Raw genomic sequence first — 15,625 nt, forward strand, 5'->3', positions numbered from 1 at the left:
TCTTGATTAATTGGTTAGCATCATCAGTAATCCCGCTTCAGGTATTCTAGCAATGAGAGGCAAATTTGTTAGTGCATAAAACCTTGTGTAGCACCAAAAAGCATTTATAAAAATCCTCATTAATCTGAAATGTATTAGCCTGGTCTGGGCACTGCTGGTGGGGTTTATGCTAAATGCCTTTCAGAGTCTGCACTGCTTCTGGCCCAGGAGCCTCATGAAAACAGACAAGTTGGATGAGATGGAAAACTTCTCTTTCCCTATTGTAGCAAGCAAATCTTCAGGCAGTGTAAATCCATATGTTGATGGGGTCATCACCCAGCTGCGGGGACTTATGTGATGCTTTATGTTTGGAAGAAGGTGGTACATGCAGAGCAGGGATGTGTGCTCCTTTTCCAGGATGGCAAAGGCAACACTGAGATGTTGTCAGCAAGAGAGTTGTTGCTGGCAGTCGGAGGAGGGTCTGGCTATGTTTCAGAAGCGAGCAGGGGATGGAGTGAGACAGGGCAGAGCCATGACGGGTGCTCGCAGGCAGCTGGGCAGGAGCCGTGGGTGTATGCTCATGCAGGGCTGTACCCCAGGGGCCGGTCGCTGGCTGAGGAGAATGAGTTCTACTGAATGTGTACAGCAGAGGGCTCACTGTACAGAGCCACGCTTGTGTGGGTCGGGTGGCATGGGTTTGAGGAAGGGGAAATAAGAGTGCTTTGGCAGAGTGTACAGCCAAGTCTAGACTAAAACTTGTCATAAATTATAAGACTAACTGCCATGTTTGGAGAACTCTCCTTAATATACAGAAGACAAAAGCTCTTGAAACATGGTATTAGCCAGCATGTTGTCTTTTTTTTGGCTGCCCTTAGAAAAGACCTTTTCCCTTCATTTTTTTGGCATTGCCACCAACTGCAGTCTCCTCTTCCACTGACCCAGGTGGGACTTTCTCTCCCATTTCTCTCTGCAGTGCCTACGGCAGATGGGGAAGCTGATGATGGAGTGCTGGGCTCACAACCCCGCCTCCCGACTCACAGCCCTGCGGGTCAAGAAAACACTTGCCAAAATGTCAGAGTCGCAGGACATTAAACTCTGACTCGGCCAGAGACAGCTCTCGCGATGGCCCATGGAAACAGACTTTCTCGTGCAGGCAGAGTCCTGAAGAGGTATCAAAAGTCTTCACTAATAAGTACCTTGAATGCAGTCATGCTTAAGAGCAGTAGAAAGTTTGTTTGACGGCTTTTGAGGAGACTATCCTTTGCAAAAATCAGCTGAATTTTGACATACAAGATTGAAAGAGGCTTGTCTGCCCTTGTTTACACGGGGAAATACAGTTTAAGTAACTGGTTTAAGATTATGCATGTTGCTTTCCGTGAAAGCCACTTACTATTTTATTATTATTATTGTTATTATTATTATTTTGATTGTTTAAAAGATACGGCTTTAAATTTTATGAAAATAAAACTTTTGGTTAGAAGTAAAAAAGATGTATATTGTTACATTAAAAAAAAAAATGGGGGAAACTGTGCTGAAAATGAAAGCAAAGCGACTTTTTCATTTATAAAGAGACTGTTGCACTCCAGCATTTAAAAAAACAAGGCGAGTGGGTCTGTGCAGCTCAGAGGAGCTGTAATGGAAACCATCTTAAAAGCTGCCTACCTGTGGAGATGACTTTCCATGGCCCTGCACGTGTGAGATGGAGCCCAGTTACATCCCTGCCGTCGTTAGCACAGGTGGCCAGGTTCCCATGGATGGCCTGTCCCAGAGGAGGTTGTGTTTACCATAATTGGGAGCCATATGAATATGGTTCAGTGTGACTTGTGTGAAGAAGCTCTTCATGTTTCCAGGAAATCTGATGGGTATGGTGCCGGGATGATAAACAAGTGCCCCTTTCCTTGGCTTCTTTTTTTTTTTGTTTTCTTTTCCCCCCACTGCAAAATAAAGTATTTTGTGTGTGAGTGGAAATGAAGTACACATTTGGATCCGCTGGTGAATTTGAAACTGCTGTGACCTACATACACAACCACTGGGTAAGAGGGAAGTTCTTTGTGAGAAAAAATTATTAACATGCTCTTCGATCTGTGTAAAAGTGAGGTATCCATCTACAACCACAGTTGGGAAAAAAAAAAAAGTGTTGCCTTTTTTAAGGGAAAGTGAAAAACCTCAGAAATTCCTGGGTTTGGGATGTCAGTCATTTTTCTTTAAGCATAAGGACATAGGAAGCTGATGGGGAAGGAGCATGGGACTTGGGTGGGCAGTGAGAGCTGGGCCCCACGGCCGGCAGCAGGCAAGTGCTGCCACCACTTCTCCCGCTGTAGTGAGAGGCCCCACAAACAGAACAATTTGGCTCAAGCTTCATCTGCCTTACGATTTTGGGTGGCCTTCCAGCAGCCTCCATGCCTCTGGGAGACACTGCGCAGTAGGGACAGGCTCTGCCACCAAGCTGGGGCTGCGTAGCATCGTGGTTCCCAGCAAGAGGAGCTTTTAGGGGAGAAGAGCAACAGGAAATGTATTTACCGTCTTTCCCCGTTCCTCCTTCCTGGGGCTGCAGCAGTTGCTGCGATGTTAATACTACAGAAGGGGAAATGAGAGGTGAAATATTCACTGTGAAGCATTTTCTTTGGAAAGGTCTCTGTTCTTTGTCAGGTTATCAAAGCTGAGCTGTATGGGAGATACCAGTTTACCCTTCTTTACCCTTCTTTTATTTTTTTAATATTTTTTGCCTGCCTGTGTCCTGTTTCACTAGATGGTGTTCAGTTTATTTTGAAGTAAGTCCTTACAAATGCTGCTTTGATTATGCTAAGCCTATTTCAGAACTGATATAATTGCCATGCTGGATTTAGCCTCAGCATTTCTGTAATGTTTCTTTTTTCCCTTTTTGGACAAAACTGATTTATTTGTGGTAGGTAGGTACATAATTGGGGTTTAGCTTCACGGCTCCCTGAAGGTATTTCTAGTTGGAAAAATTACCATTTTATACTTTCAAGCTAACAGAAAAATGCAGAGGTTCAAGAGAATCAGCAAGACCTCCATGATTATAGGTGTTAAAAAGTTTAATCAGAGGATTTCTGTTAATTAGAGTGCTTTATCCGCAGTGCAGTTTCCCTGCCTGTACCCAAAACTACTGAGCAATACAAAAAGAAAATCTCTGAGAGTTAATAGTACACCGAACCCTGGCCCCAAGAGGGGTGATGCTGGTTTCCCCTGTCCTTAATAAACAGCTTGCTTGCCTGGCAAAGAGTGGAGATTGCTCCTCTCCTTGACTGCCTTGGGTTGAAGATTTGTGGCCCAAAATGAGGAGGACAGCTCAGCCTCTTTTCACCTTTTTGTCTTAGGGAATGGAGCCACGGGGTTTCTACTCTCACTCCTTTCATCTTCATGCCCTTTTATAAAAACCAGCGCAGCTCCAAGGAACGGGGGTTTCTTGGCTCTGACAAAGTGGATGGGACCGTTGATTTTGGCAGCAGTCGGGGCAGGCTTGGTCAATTCCACCTCCAAGCCCAGTCCCTGCATAAGGAGGGGTGCCTCTTCCCTGCTGTGTTTAGGTGTGTTTCACATCTGAGGTGTGTTTCACATCTGATTTCCTCAGATAGAATTTTTTTTTTTTTTTTTTTAAATTATCATAGCTCTCCCAAGAAATGTTTTGGAGGGTGCTTTGCTGGCTGGTGGATGCGATGCACGTGATTCCCCTGGCACCTGCTGTCAGTGTGTTGCAAGAGAAAGGGCCAGTCACTGGTTTCTGAACAAGTCTTACTTTTTTTCAGTCCAAAAGAAAGGGATCTAAGATACTGGTTGATAGGTTACATAAAGTGTGTATGTTAAATGTTCAGTTTATGTGTTCTATATATATATATAAAAAATATATATATATATATTCAGTTGGGAGTCTGGAATTACTCCAGTATGTGGATTAAAAGTAAACTATTACGGATGATAAAGCACTAAATAAAACATAATATATATTTATGAAAATGCATAAATGACAAATCACTGCAACGGTGCTATATAGGAAAATAAATATATATATATGAGGAGATACACTCTGAGAAAGCAAAGGGTCTGCAGTTGTGTAACTAGTGCCTGCCTATTTTCTCCCAAGACTTGAAAGGCCAGATTTTTCCCTAAAATCTCCTACCCACTGTAATCAATGCTATTGTAAAGGAATATTCCTAAGGCCAGAAAACAGCCTAAGGCAAGTGTGGAAGTCATTTGTTCTAGCACTGTGACATTCAAGTTACTGCCTCCATGGTTGACCTTCTGCAGCATTCAATGAGTACTTATTATGGTTTCAGCATGTACAGTGACTACAGGTTAGTACATTTATTTTGCCAGGTATGGCCTTTTAATTCACTTCCAGATTTTGGTAGTTTCACAGTGTATGTCGATGAGAGCTTGGAATTCAGTGGTGGAGATAATAATGTTTTCAGTGCCTGCACGTCTAGAAATCCAGTTTTCAAATGTAAATCACTGAAGGAAGTTTAGTGATTTGATGGCATAGGTAAGTGGAAGAAGAAGGATTAAAAAAACACCCAAAAAGGAAGAGAGATGCTCTCTAGCAACTGCTATCCTTTCTCTAGCACAAAGTTATTTCTATTAAAGAAAAGGTTGACAATGTAAAGACTAAGAAACGAATTTGTGTTCTTTTTTGAGAACCAGTGCCTTATTAAACATGTAAATACTGTAATTAGAAAACCTGAGGAAAAAACTGTTATGTTGTATTTGTTCAAATTGTATATGGTTCTTTTAACATTCCCCTAAATAAAATTGTTAACATCTCTGCAAAGAAGAGATTGCTTTTACTTCTATTTACTTTTCATATGCTTGGCAAGTAAATGCTTTGGATTTCATTTCCCTGGCTAGATTATTTTGACCATGTCTCACTTTATTTATTTATTATAAGATTTTTTCCTCTGAGCAAACAAGTAAACAGCAAGATGTTGCATATGTTTCCACTGGCATAAAAAAGCATCACCCCCTTCACAACTCAGTGAAGAGAGAAATAGTAATTAAAATACTGTTATCACTAATAGAGCAGTCACTCGCATTTTTTTGCTGATTATGTAAATCTATAGAAATTTGACATTTGCATAATATTTTTGTGAGGCCTCCCCCTTCCATTCTTTCCCCCACATATTTATGAACTGTGACTACTATTTTTAATAGCACAAGAGGCACAGGGGGTAATCTGTGCACAGACTGAAGCTAGATTTTCTAGCCCCATGTTTCAGGAGGAAAAAAGGTTGCAGCCTGCATACACTGCATCAGCTGAAATGTGGTGTTGCTTAATGCTGAGAGACATTGGAGCATATGTATCTCTACATATAGAGGGATGTATTTGTATTTCATATGTATTTGTATTTACGGCTTGAGCTGTCTTCTCATTCTGCAGTGCCGTGTTGCAGCATGCAGCATTCAGCTTAGTGTTTCTTAACGTGTAATTACCTTGACAGTTATTTTCAGAGAAGTGTGTAAACAGCATTTTTCCCAAGCTGTGTCTTACCACTGACTAACACACCCTGCAGCCATCCTACTTTGCCCCAGGCCATCTGTGGTCAGCAGTGGAGTGTCTCAGTTATTCTCCAGCAGCATTTCCACAGTCCTTTGGCCAGGCCATGTCTAGGTGGGAAGGCCCCATGCTTGCTGCACATTGTCCCTGGCATGTCACTGTATCCCATAGTTTTGGGGCTGTTTCTGCTTCCCTTGGCCACACAGTGCTGAAGGCTATTCAGTGCTTCAGCACAGCCCATCTGGGCTGCACCTTCGCCAGCATGCTGGTGAGACAGGTGTTACTGCAGCTGCCCTCTGTTCCTCTCATCTGCTTGCTTCTTCCCCTGACTTTCTGGGTATGGCTTTTTGGGGCAGTCCTAGGCTCTGGTCTCATTTTCTTTCCTCTCCACCTTGCTAGGTCCATGGCTACTATTTAGCCCTGGGCTTACCTACCTGTATCTTCTGCAGCTGTGGGTGACATTGGGACTGTTTCGCTTCCATTCAAGGCTGGCACAGTCATGCTACTGTCATCTGCCAAAACTGGAGCTCTGCTTTCTTGTGAAACACACCAAACTGTGCCTTTCACTACCTGGGAAGGAGAGTTGCAGTCCCACCTTCAAATGCAGAAACACCAGAGCAGACACTTCCAGGAGTCTCAGGAAGAACATCTAGAGGTGAGGTACCTGAAGGAAAAGTCCCTGAAGATCAGGAGGTAACTGCTTGGCCAATGCAAAGACTGCAGGCTACGGCACACCCAACCCATGGGGGTGTCAGAAACCAAAGGAAACTTGAGTTCAGAATACATGTAGACAGTGTGGGGATAGTGGGATGGACAGAAAAGAGCTTGTCTCCTGTGAAAGCTAAGTGTGCAAAGGCAAAGGCAGACAGACACCAGGAAATCTAAAAGCAGTGACTGTGTCCAAAGTGAGGATCTGAATTTTGCAGAAACCAGCCCTGCCTGCAGCCCAGCTCTCTTTAGCTGCAGGACCACATGGCGGCCAAAGTTACCATTGAAGAAGTTATGCCTCGTGTCCCTTGGGATGCAGATCCTCCCTCCATGTCATAGCTCTAAGTCCTCTTCATATATAATCTACCTCTTCCTATTACAGAGAAGATAATCGTAAAATAATAATAAAAAAAAAAATAGTTCTCCCTTTGTGTTGCTAAAGGTCCAGTGGCTTTTGGATGGAGTAAACCTGTCATTGGTGTTTGGCCGAAGCTCTGTGCTGTGCTCAATGTACTGGAGCAATGCCCAGTATTTCATCCAGGCTCAGGGCATCAGGTCTTGGCTCAGTAACCTGCCAATACTGCCAGTCCCCAGCTCCATCCCCAGTAGCCACAAGCCTCATGAGCTGGTACTGCAGGGCTGCCCATGCCTGCCCTCCTGTGAAGAATTACTGCCTGTTAAGTGCAAATAAATTACAGGAGCCGGCGGGCAGAGATTGCCCACATCCCAGTTTTAGCAGAGAAGCCAGGGAAACGGAGGAGCCTTGTGTTAGTGATGTAGTTCACTGAGGAGTGTTAAAAAAGCTGGCGTTGTCCTGTCCTCAGGGAGAACAGCCTGAGCAGTTGTCTTCTTCCCACTGTGTAGCTCGCATTAAAAATTGCAATGGAAGGTAAAAATAAAGCTACCTTACACCTTGGGAAAAGCTTGCTGTAATCCAAGCATAGAGGGGATGGGTTTTTAAAGATCTGCCCTTTTCCAGCTGGACTGAAGGGTCTTGCCCACGTGGCAAATGCACTTGTCGCCATGTTCTCAGCTTTTGGGCTGTGTGCTGTTTGGCTTCGTAGGCTATCAGAGTGCTTTGGCTTTGACTTAACCTTGACTTGCCCCTTGCAGGGGGAGCCGCTGAGTGAACACATTGCGTTGCTGCACTGGCAGGTTGACAGGACTGGCGTATGAGACAGCAAGGGCTGAGCATTCCTCGGCGTGGCATAGCAGGAGAAACCAGAGGGCCAGCGGGCAGCCCTGCACCCCCGGGGGATGGGATGGTGCTGCCCCCGATTGCCTCCCTCATGGGCAGGATGAGCTCCTCAGCCCGGAGCTGACCCACATCATGATGAGGGGCTGGCTGTGACAGATGACTGCTTCCCCACTGCCACCCCACACCTCAGCTGGGAGAAGTAACTTCGCAGCTGCGCTGGGGAATTGCTTCTTGCACCCCCAGAAATTTAATACTGAGCACAACAGGCCTAACAAAGTGAGAAACAACCACCAAATCTGACAATGGGGAGTGGGTGCAAGAAGGGTGAGCTTCAGTGTTTGGGCATTGTATCCGCCTGCCTAAATTGGACATAGGCAGGTACTGCTGGACAAAATCACCTTGCCCAAGCTGCATTTATTTTGCCTCCCAGGCATTTTCAACAAGCCTAGTGGGCTGCTTCCCCCCCCGAACAAAAAGTCTGGACGCAGGGAGGAGAACTGAGCTCAGCAGCTGAGCATGCATTTTCTTGCCTGTTTTTCTCCACCTTTGACTGCGGCCACGAAATGAAAACCCCAGGAAAACTGTCTGGGGCAAATTGTTGCATAGCTGCTGGGGTAAAACCCCATGGGGAGGTGTGAGGATGTATGAAGTGCAGTGAAACAGCCTGCACAGGTGTGTGGATGTCATGAGTGGTGTCTTATGAGGGAGACCTACATCACAAGGAGTTCTTATGCGCAGAAATGTTTCTTTTGAGCAGATACTTTTTTTAAAAGAAACTGAATAAAAGGTTTCTCTTTCCTTCCAAGCTTCCAGGAACTAAACAATTGAACACAAGGTAGTGGTGTATTTTTTTTTTTTCCAGTTGCTTATAAATATAATTTATTACCTGTTTAAAAATTCTTTCTTACACTTTGTACATGTCAGGCTGACAGAATAAATGCAGGCATTTACAAACAGAGGGAAGGAGAAAAAGGGAGGGGGGTAAGAGGCACACTCAGAACTAGTAAACCACACCTCCACTGTACAGCAATACAAATAATGCAATGGCTAGCACTTCTCTGGTAGTAAATCAGTCTTTAGAAAAGGAATTGCATAGAAGATACAGCAATAGGGAAATCAAAACAAAAATAGTTCTCCAGATCTGAATAGCAAAGAAAACAAATCCCATGAACCCTTGTAGAGCTGAGACATGGGAAAAGGAGGGAGAAATGCGATACACCCTCTTGGCCCGGGTTGCACAGACATTTCATTTCCTATGGGCCCTGCTTCTTTGCTTTGGAAAGGTACCAAAGGTACCATCTTAACTTTTTTTTTTTTTTTTTTTAATTCTTCAACACTAACAGACAAAACATGTTAGCAAAAAAGTCTACCACGCAGATGTGCCAAAACAGTAATGCCATAACTTCTCTGTCTCAGCTGTGTTATGCACCTTGCTTCAATGGAGATTCTTGGCTCACAGATTAGGGGGTGCTTTTGCAAGGTGCCTTGCAAGATCTATGGGAGACAAGTGTTTCACGACTCCTTCTTCCTAATTTTGTTTACTTTCCAGACTGTTTTTGCTTTTTACTTGTATTGTTTAAGCTCCCAAATTTACTGGCAAACCATAGCAAGAGCCAGCTGGCAGCAGCCAAAGAGGCTCTTGGGGCCACGCAAGCTTTTCTCATCTAGGGGCTATTGTCCCACCAGCTGCAAGCCAGGAGCTGGAGACCAGAGTGCCAGTACTCAAATAGCCACCTCACTGCTGCGGAAGGGCCCTGCCCGCTTACATCCTGCTTCTTCACAGGCATCCAGAAGTTACTTGCATGCCATGGCGTGGGATGCTTTGGGTGAAAAGGGTAGGCCCATGGTACAGCACATGTAGCAATTAATCTCTGTATAAGCAGTCGAGGAGACTGAACCACTATTAAATACATTTAACCAACATCACAAAAAATATGAAATACTTATTTGGTGATAGAGGTTTGTGGGAACTCTGGATTATCATTGCTTTTGTGTACAGGCAGAGCTTATCAAAGGACTTTCAGATAAAGGGATTTTCAGATTTCAGGGAGCAAGTGTCAAGCTCAAAGGACAAGTAAGTAAACAAATTAAATGCTCCTATTTCAAGCAAGGAGCTTGACCTACCAAACTTGAGGGCTCATTTCTGTGGCTTTGGTTCAAGTCCAACTCTAGTTCCTTGCCAGTTTTCACTCTGTTGGCTCTTGACATACTGCCTATTTGACCTTGCAGTGATGATACAGTACAGAATTTTGACTTTCACCTTCCTAAACAAAAGTTGATCATAAGAGAGTGCCCACAACTAACATCAGAGCTAAAAAGCTCCAGCAGTAGGTGTCCTTTATTTTCTTCTCTGTCTGTATACACATATACTTCGCATTTCTGTTAAATTCCCACTTCAAAGGATGTCTGAGATACCTGCTTCACCATTTAAAAAGCTGCAGTGCAGCTCATTTTTATGATCTCAGGTTGTTTTACACACAAGCTAGGACTGGATTGTGGTGGTGACCCCCAAAGTCGATACCTCATTGGAGTCCTTGCTGGAGAAGGGCCAAAGGTTTGGCTTCCATTCACAAACCACTCACATCTTTGCACTGCCCAATATTAAGCAAGCCAGCCTGCAAACAATTAGTTACTTCGTGGCCAGACAAGAGCCAGAGTAATACCTGAAAAGACTTCTGAACACTCAGTAAAATAGTTTACAAAGTGCCCTGGACACTAGATTTAAAAAAAACCCAAGCTCAACAGTATCATCTTGTTTAAAATTAACCTCAGAGCTGTGGTAACTACTTGGCTAGAGCATACAATGGTCTAAGGATCCCCCCCAACCCTCCCTTCCCCATACCCCACCCCCCAAAACAAGAAGAAAAGGAGAACGAAAAAGAAACTATTGTAGGTAGCAATACAAGACATTAGGACACTGTCCACAATGATGGACTTACAGCATGTAAATACATTTATTCTATATGTAAGCAACAGAAATAGCAAGAAACCCAGGGAACAGACATGTTTTGCTCTGTGGGCATCCCAGACTCCAACATGTCTCATGAGTGTCTGCATTTCTGCCAGTGGTATGGGAAAAAAAAAGAGTCTCGGTCTCCCATGGAAACAAATCTTGACTGAAGAGACCCTCACTGCCTCAAAACTTTTGAGATTCAGTAAAACAGCACTTAGGTCTTGCACTGTTTAGCCAGATACAGTGGATCAGAAAGTTCAGAAAAAAACCCAACCAAACCCCAAACTTACTTACCCTATACAAGACAGCCACCTTTACAAGAACACAACACAAGAAGAACTGAAGAAAAAAATCAGGTGAAAAGGATTGCCTCTGATAGTGTTTCTTACTCGGAAATTAAAGGTTTTCCTTGAAGTCAGTAGATATTTTATATATATTTATATAATATATATTATTTATAGCGCTAGCAATCAACATGTAATGAAGTGATGGTGTGAAGAGCAGCAAAACTGCTACAGCACATAGCCAAAGGTGGACAACTAAAAGGATAAGCATTTAAAAAAACACTAATAACTGGAGGATAAGAAGCCTGAAGCCATTTTGTTTTTTAAAAGCAGATATGATTACCTGACATAAAATGTTACAATAACTTTAAGAGTCGGTTCTGTCTGCCAAACTTATCTGCCATTTACAAGAGCCGCCCCACAGGAAAGCCTTTTCCCGCGCGATGGTGCTCGCCGTGTCGGCGGCAGCATGTTGGAGCCGGGGCTCAGCCCCACGAGAGGGCACTGTGTCCACGCCGTCCAGGCGGAGGGACCGCTGCTGGTTTTTTTCTCCTACCAAAAATAGTATCTCGAGAGGATCTGGCACCCTTGTTTCCCACCCTCCCTCACTGGGGCAGCAGGAGGGGGATGCTGAGGGGTGCGTACCACCGGCCTGTGACAGAGCCCTCTCCACAGCGGCATGCCCTGCTGCTGCTGTACCCCCAGAAAAAAGAAAAAAAACTAGCAAACTTAATGCAAGGGGAGTGTCAGGTGAGAACTGCCGTTAGCAGCAGTGGCACACAAGTGCAGAGCTGCTGGGACGACATGTGACTCTGTGGAGGAAACTTCCCTCTTTCTGGCAGCCCCTGCATCTCCCTGCCCCGCCAGGGCTGAGGCAGCTGGCACAGTGCCACCCTGGGACCCTGCAAAGGCTGATGGAGCAGGGGCTGGAGAAACCATCCAGCCCGTGACTGCAACAGACTGGAAGGTTTCTGAGCAGTCAGGATGGAAGAAGAGCATCTCCACCTTCCAGTGACAGGGATGCCGCTGCCCTAGCCAGCAGTGATGTTCTTGATGTCTGTCCACCTCTGTGGGTGTTCCTCTTAATCTGAGCGTGCCTTTTCCTCTCAGTAAATCCCCTTTACAGTGACACTGTAAAAGGAAAATGCCCCAGAATACTTTAAGACAGTTGCTCATCTGTTTTTCTTGAAGGAGACATTGGGGGGTAGGTCAGAGAGCTGGCAAAAGGAGTATCAACTCATAGCAATACAGGTAACTATGAGACACTTTCTGGCAAGGCCGCAGTGAGAAGGGTGCACATGCTGCCCACCTGGCAAAAGCTGAGAGCTGGGAGTACCAGTGAGCCTGGGCATCAGCTAACAAAGACTGAGATGAAGAGGGGGGACAGTTCAGCTCATGCACCTGCCTTGGAAGAGTCGTCACGCAGGAAGGACATGCAGGAAGGGTGAAGAAGCACAAACTAAATACAACTGGTTACACCTGAAGATGGCACAGGAGGGAGAAAAGCTGAGACCTATCTTTTACAAGCCATTTTAGAATTCCAAGGTGAGTGAAAAATGTAGGGAAAAGGCAGAGCTGGAAGGCCCAGTTGAAGCCTCCTGAAGCTGAAAGCAAGATTTTCATTAGCATTGCAATGGGCTGCATCAGATGCCCAAGGTGAAAAAGAAGATGGCTGTTTGTTGACAGGATGCCCTTGGCATCTCCACATTAAGAGAAGGTGGGGCTTATGCAGGCAAAATACAGACAGATGTTGAAAGTTAAAATGTATGTATGTCCTCTGGTCTCGGGTTTTGACTGGAATGTTGGTTTGCAAACTGCTGGGTTACCTCTTACAAGGAAGGGAGTGCTTTGTGCCACTAGCAGTCAATCAAAACCCCACTGGTGTCAGGGAGCTGAGAAATTAAAAACAAAAAGTCCCAAGCCTATGGAAATGTCAAATAGGAAAAAGGTCAGATGAAATTTTCCTTTCATTTTGACCAATGACATTTTTCAATGTTACCTTTAAAGGCACAATCTGGAAAGCCTTGGGGAAAAACAAAACCAAAAACACAAATGAAAACAAGCCAGCTCCAGTCTCAGGAAGCACATGGAGTGGGAATACATGTGTGGGCAGGGGCATGCATATGTGCACAACAGCAATAATCAGGGCCTGGCTGGAAACATGGAGCAGATGGGCTGGGGAAGAAAGCCTTTTTTGCACAAGAAGTAGAGGACAGACAAGCCTGGCAGGAAAAACTACTGCAGTCCTATGCGCTGTCATGTACCAAAGAGTCAGTCTTTTCACTGAGCGGATGTACTGGGTCTGGCTGAGCTGGAATTGGTTCTCCCCTGTAGCAGCCCTCATGGTGCTGTGTTTTATGTTGGGAGCTGGCAGGGTGTTGATAGCACACTGGTGTTGTGGCTACTGCTGAGTAGTGCTTACACAGCACCAAGGCTCTTTCCAACATTTCCCCCCGCCCCCACAGTGGGACGGGGTGGGCAAGATCTTGGGAGGGGACACAACCAGGACAGCTGACCTGAACTGACCAAAGGGATATTCCATACCATATGACGTCTGCTCAGTATAAAGCTGGGAGAAAGCAGGAAGGGGGTGGGGTCACCCTTGGTCCTCCGAGGCAACCACTACGCGTATTGGAGCCCTGCTTCCTGAGAAGGCCCGACATCGCCTGTTCATGGGAAGTAGAGAATAAATCTGTTTTCTTTTTTTTGCTTCCGTGCACGGACCTTTGCTTCGCTTTGCTTATATTAAAGCTGCTTTTGTTTTACCCACAAGGGTTGGGTACCTTATATTCTTTCCCCTCTTTGCCCTGTTGAGAAAAAAGGGGAAGGGGGGGGAAGTGATAGAGCAACTTGGTGGGTACCTGGTATTTAGCCAAGGTCAAACCACCACAGCGGAAAATAAACTATGTTTGCAATGACAACTGAAAAAGCAAGTATTCACTCCTTTTGCCAAGTTCCCACTTCACCTGTTTGTGGTGGCCAAGATGTGGCTGAGAGGGACAACCATGCCCCAGTCAGCCAGTGTGGACCTGCACCATCCTGCCCAGGCAGCAACGGGGGAGGGAGCACAGTGAAGGCAGCAGGCTGCAGTACATGGGATTTCGACTTCACCACTCCATTGCCTTACACTGGCCCATGCGGTAGAGGCTTCCCTGGCTGCAACAAGCCTGGGAATGTCTCTGGAGATCCATGGAGTGTATCTGAAATGACCCACCAGAGGACTCCCAGTAGCCCTGATCACCACAAACATTATGGGAGGTGGTGGGTTTCAGTAAGAGTGAGTGAGTGAGTACCCTGCAGCTCCATGGGAAGCCAATCTGAGCTGCTGGAGCTCAGACAACTTCAAAGCAGAGCAAGACATATGCAGGCCCACCTTGAATGCACAAATCAGGTGGTCAACGTCAGTGCCTTCACATGCTTGCACCCGTGCGCCTGAACCAGTGGGCTACATGTATTTGGACTGGGAGGCTGTCACTGGTTCACAGCTGTCTGGGGACAGCATTGCTTCTTGGAGCAACCTGGAGGCACCAAGGTGGTGCAAAACACACCAGGGAGGGATGCTGGGTTAGATCCTTTGCAGGTGCAGATCAGTGACTTCAGCAGAGCGTCACCAGTTTATACCACCTTTGCACTGGGCATGAAGCACAGCAATGCTAACATGAGGTGAGCAACCTATGTGGGCTAGCAGAGGACTTTGGAGGAGGAGTATGATGGCTGGAGAAGGGAAGAACAGACAGCATGTAGAGGGACATGTCTTAGAAGACCTTCAGGAAGGGGACAACAGGTTCAATAAAAACAGGAATGATTCATTCTGCTGCTGACAAAATTAGAAATAAAGTAATAATGGTAATAATAATAATCATAATCATTATAATCCTTGCACTAGATACTAATTAGTAAATAATTATCATAGCAACTTCTCTTTTTTATTTTTTTCTGGGTTTCTTTTTTTTTTCCCTTAACGACTCTGAATTGCATATCCGTCCCCCTCGTATCACAAAGGGGTGGAAAGAGTGTTGAAAATTAACTCTGATCCTATATTCCCCACTGTCCTACAGCTATTCTCCACACAGGATCAGTGAGACTTGATCGGGGAAGAAAGGGGATGTTACACGTGTTCCTGCTTAGCACCCAGAGTACCTGCTTTCCAGATGCACACCTCTTAAACTCTGATTTTCTTGGTTTGGTTTTTTTTTTTTTTTTTTACAAGTAGGTCTAGGAAACAGAACAATGACAGGAGGATCACTGTGAGACAATCAATGTGCAGAATTGTAGCCAAAATCTGAATTCACCAGAAACCAATACGCTGAAATAGCCACAACCAACTGTCCATAGCCTTGTCTAGAATGGCTTTAAACAAAAAATATAAAGAGCCATGGACAGTCTCCTTACCCCTGTCCAGAATTTGATGTAAACAACATCCATAGAAACTGGGATTGTTAAGAAAGTTTATCCATATATCTGGATAGCAATAAAAAGCGTTTCCTAGGAAACTGTAAAATCCTGTACCAAGCAGTGTACAGCCAAGCCGAGAGGAACATTAGGTTGATTTATATTTTCAAGGTACAAGTTTGCATGATTTCTTTTAGATCCTGTGATAATGTACAAGGAGAGCACGTGTGAAGGTCAGGGCTGGGTTTTTTTTGTTTGTTTGCTTGCTTTCTTCTCTGAAATGTCTCTGGTGTAACTCATTGGTCTGGGTTTTCATTTCAATTCTTGTTTGTAATAACAGGGCATTACCGCTCCCTGCGTCTGTCCTTCCTGTTCACGCCAAAGCTGCATCAGTAATCTCCTTCTGCTGCCAAAGAAACAATGGTTTCGTGTCTTCCCATTTCTTCAAGAACTGCCGCCAGCATGCTTAGGTTGCCATCAGGGAAATTCTGGGCTTCCCAGAGATCGAGGATCACGCCGGTGGGACTCGATTTCGTAGCAAAATAATTTAGGTACCTGCAACAAGCCAAAAGGAAACTCATTTTTTGAGCTGCATGAAGGCT

The 15,625-nt window shown here is 45.0% G+C and overlaps 2 protein-coding genes across 4 annotated transcripts in view; one reads left to right on the forward strand and one right to left on the reverse strand.

Moving 5' to 3' along the window:
* BMPR1B (bone morphogenetic protein receptor type 1B) overlaps nt 1–4,768 on the forward strand; it is a 260,892-nt gene extending 256,124 nt beyond the window's left edge. For both annotated transcript variants that reach the window (XM_074866783.1, XM_074866784.1), the window contains exon 12: nt 953–4,768. In XM_074866783.1, the coding sequence (XP_074722884.1) occupies nt 953–1,078 (126 nt within the window). In that variant the 3' untranslated portion in view covers nt 1,079–4,768. The remainder of the gene's footprint in view (nt 1–952) is intronic.
* Nucleotides 4,769–8,230: 3,462 nt separating this feature from the next.
* Nucleotides 8,231–15,625, reverse strand: part of UNC5C (unc-5 netrin receptor C) — a 266,275-nt gene continuing 258,880 nt past the window's right edge. For both annotated transcript variants that reach the window (XM_074866782.1, XM_074866781.1), the window contains one exon: nt 8,231–15,578. In XM_074866782.1, the coding sequence (XP_074722883.1) occupies nt 15,413–15,578 (166 nt within the window). In that variant the 3' untranslated portion in view covers nt 8,231–15,412. The remainder of the gene's footprint in view (nt 15,579–15,625) is intronic.

This window comes from Strix uralensis, chromosome 4 (assembly GCF_047716275.1).
Source record: "Strix uralensis isolate ZFMK-TIS-50842 chromosome 4, bStrUra1, whole genome shotgun sequence".
Lineage (NCBI taxonomy): Eukaryota > Metazoa > Chordata > Aves > Strigiformes > Strigidae > Strix > Strix uralensis.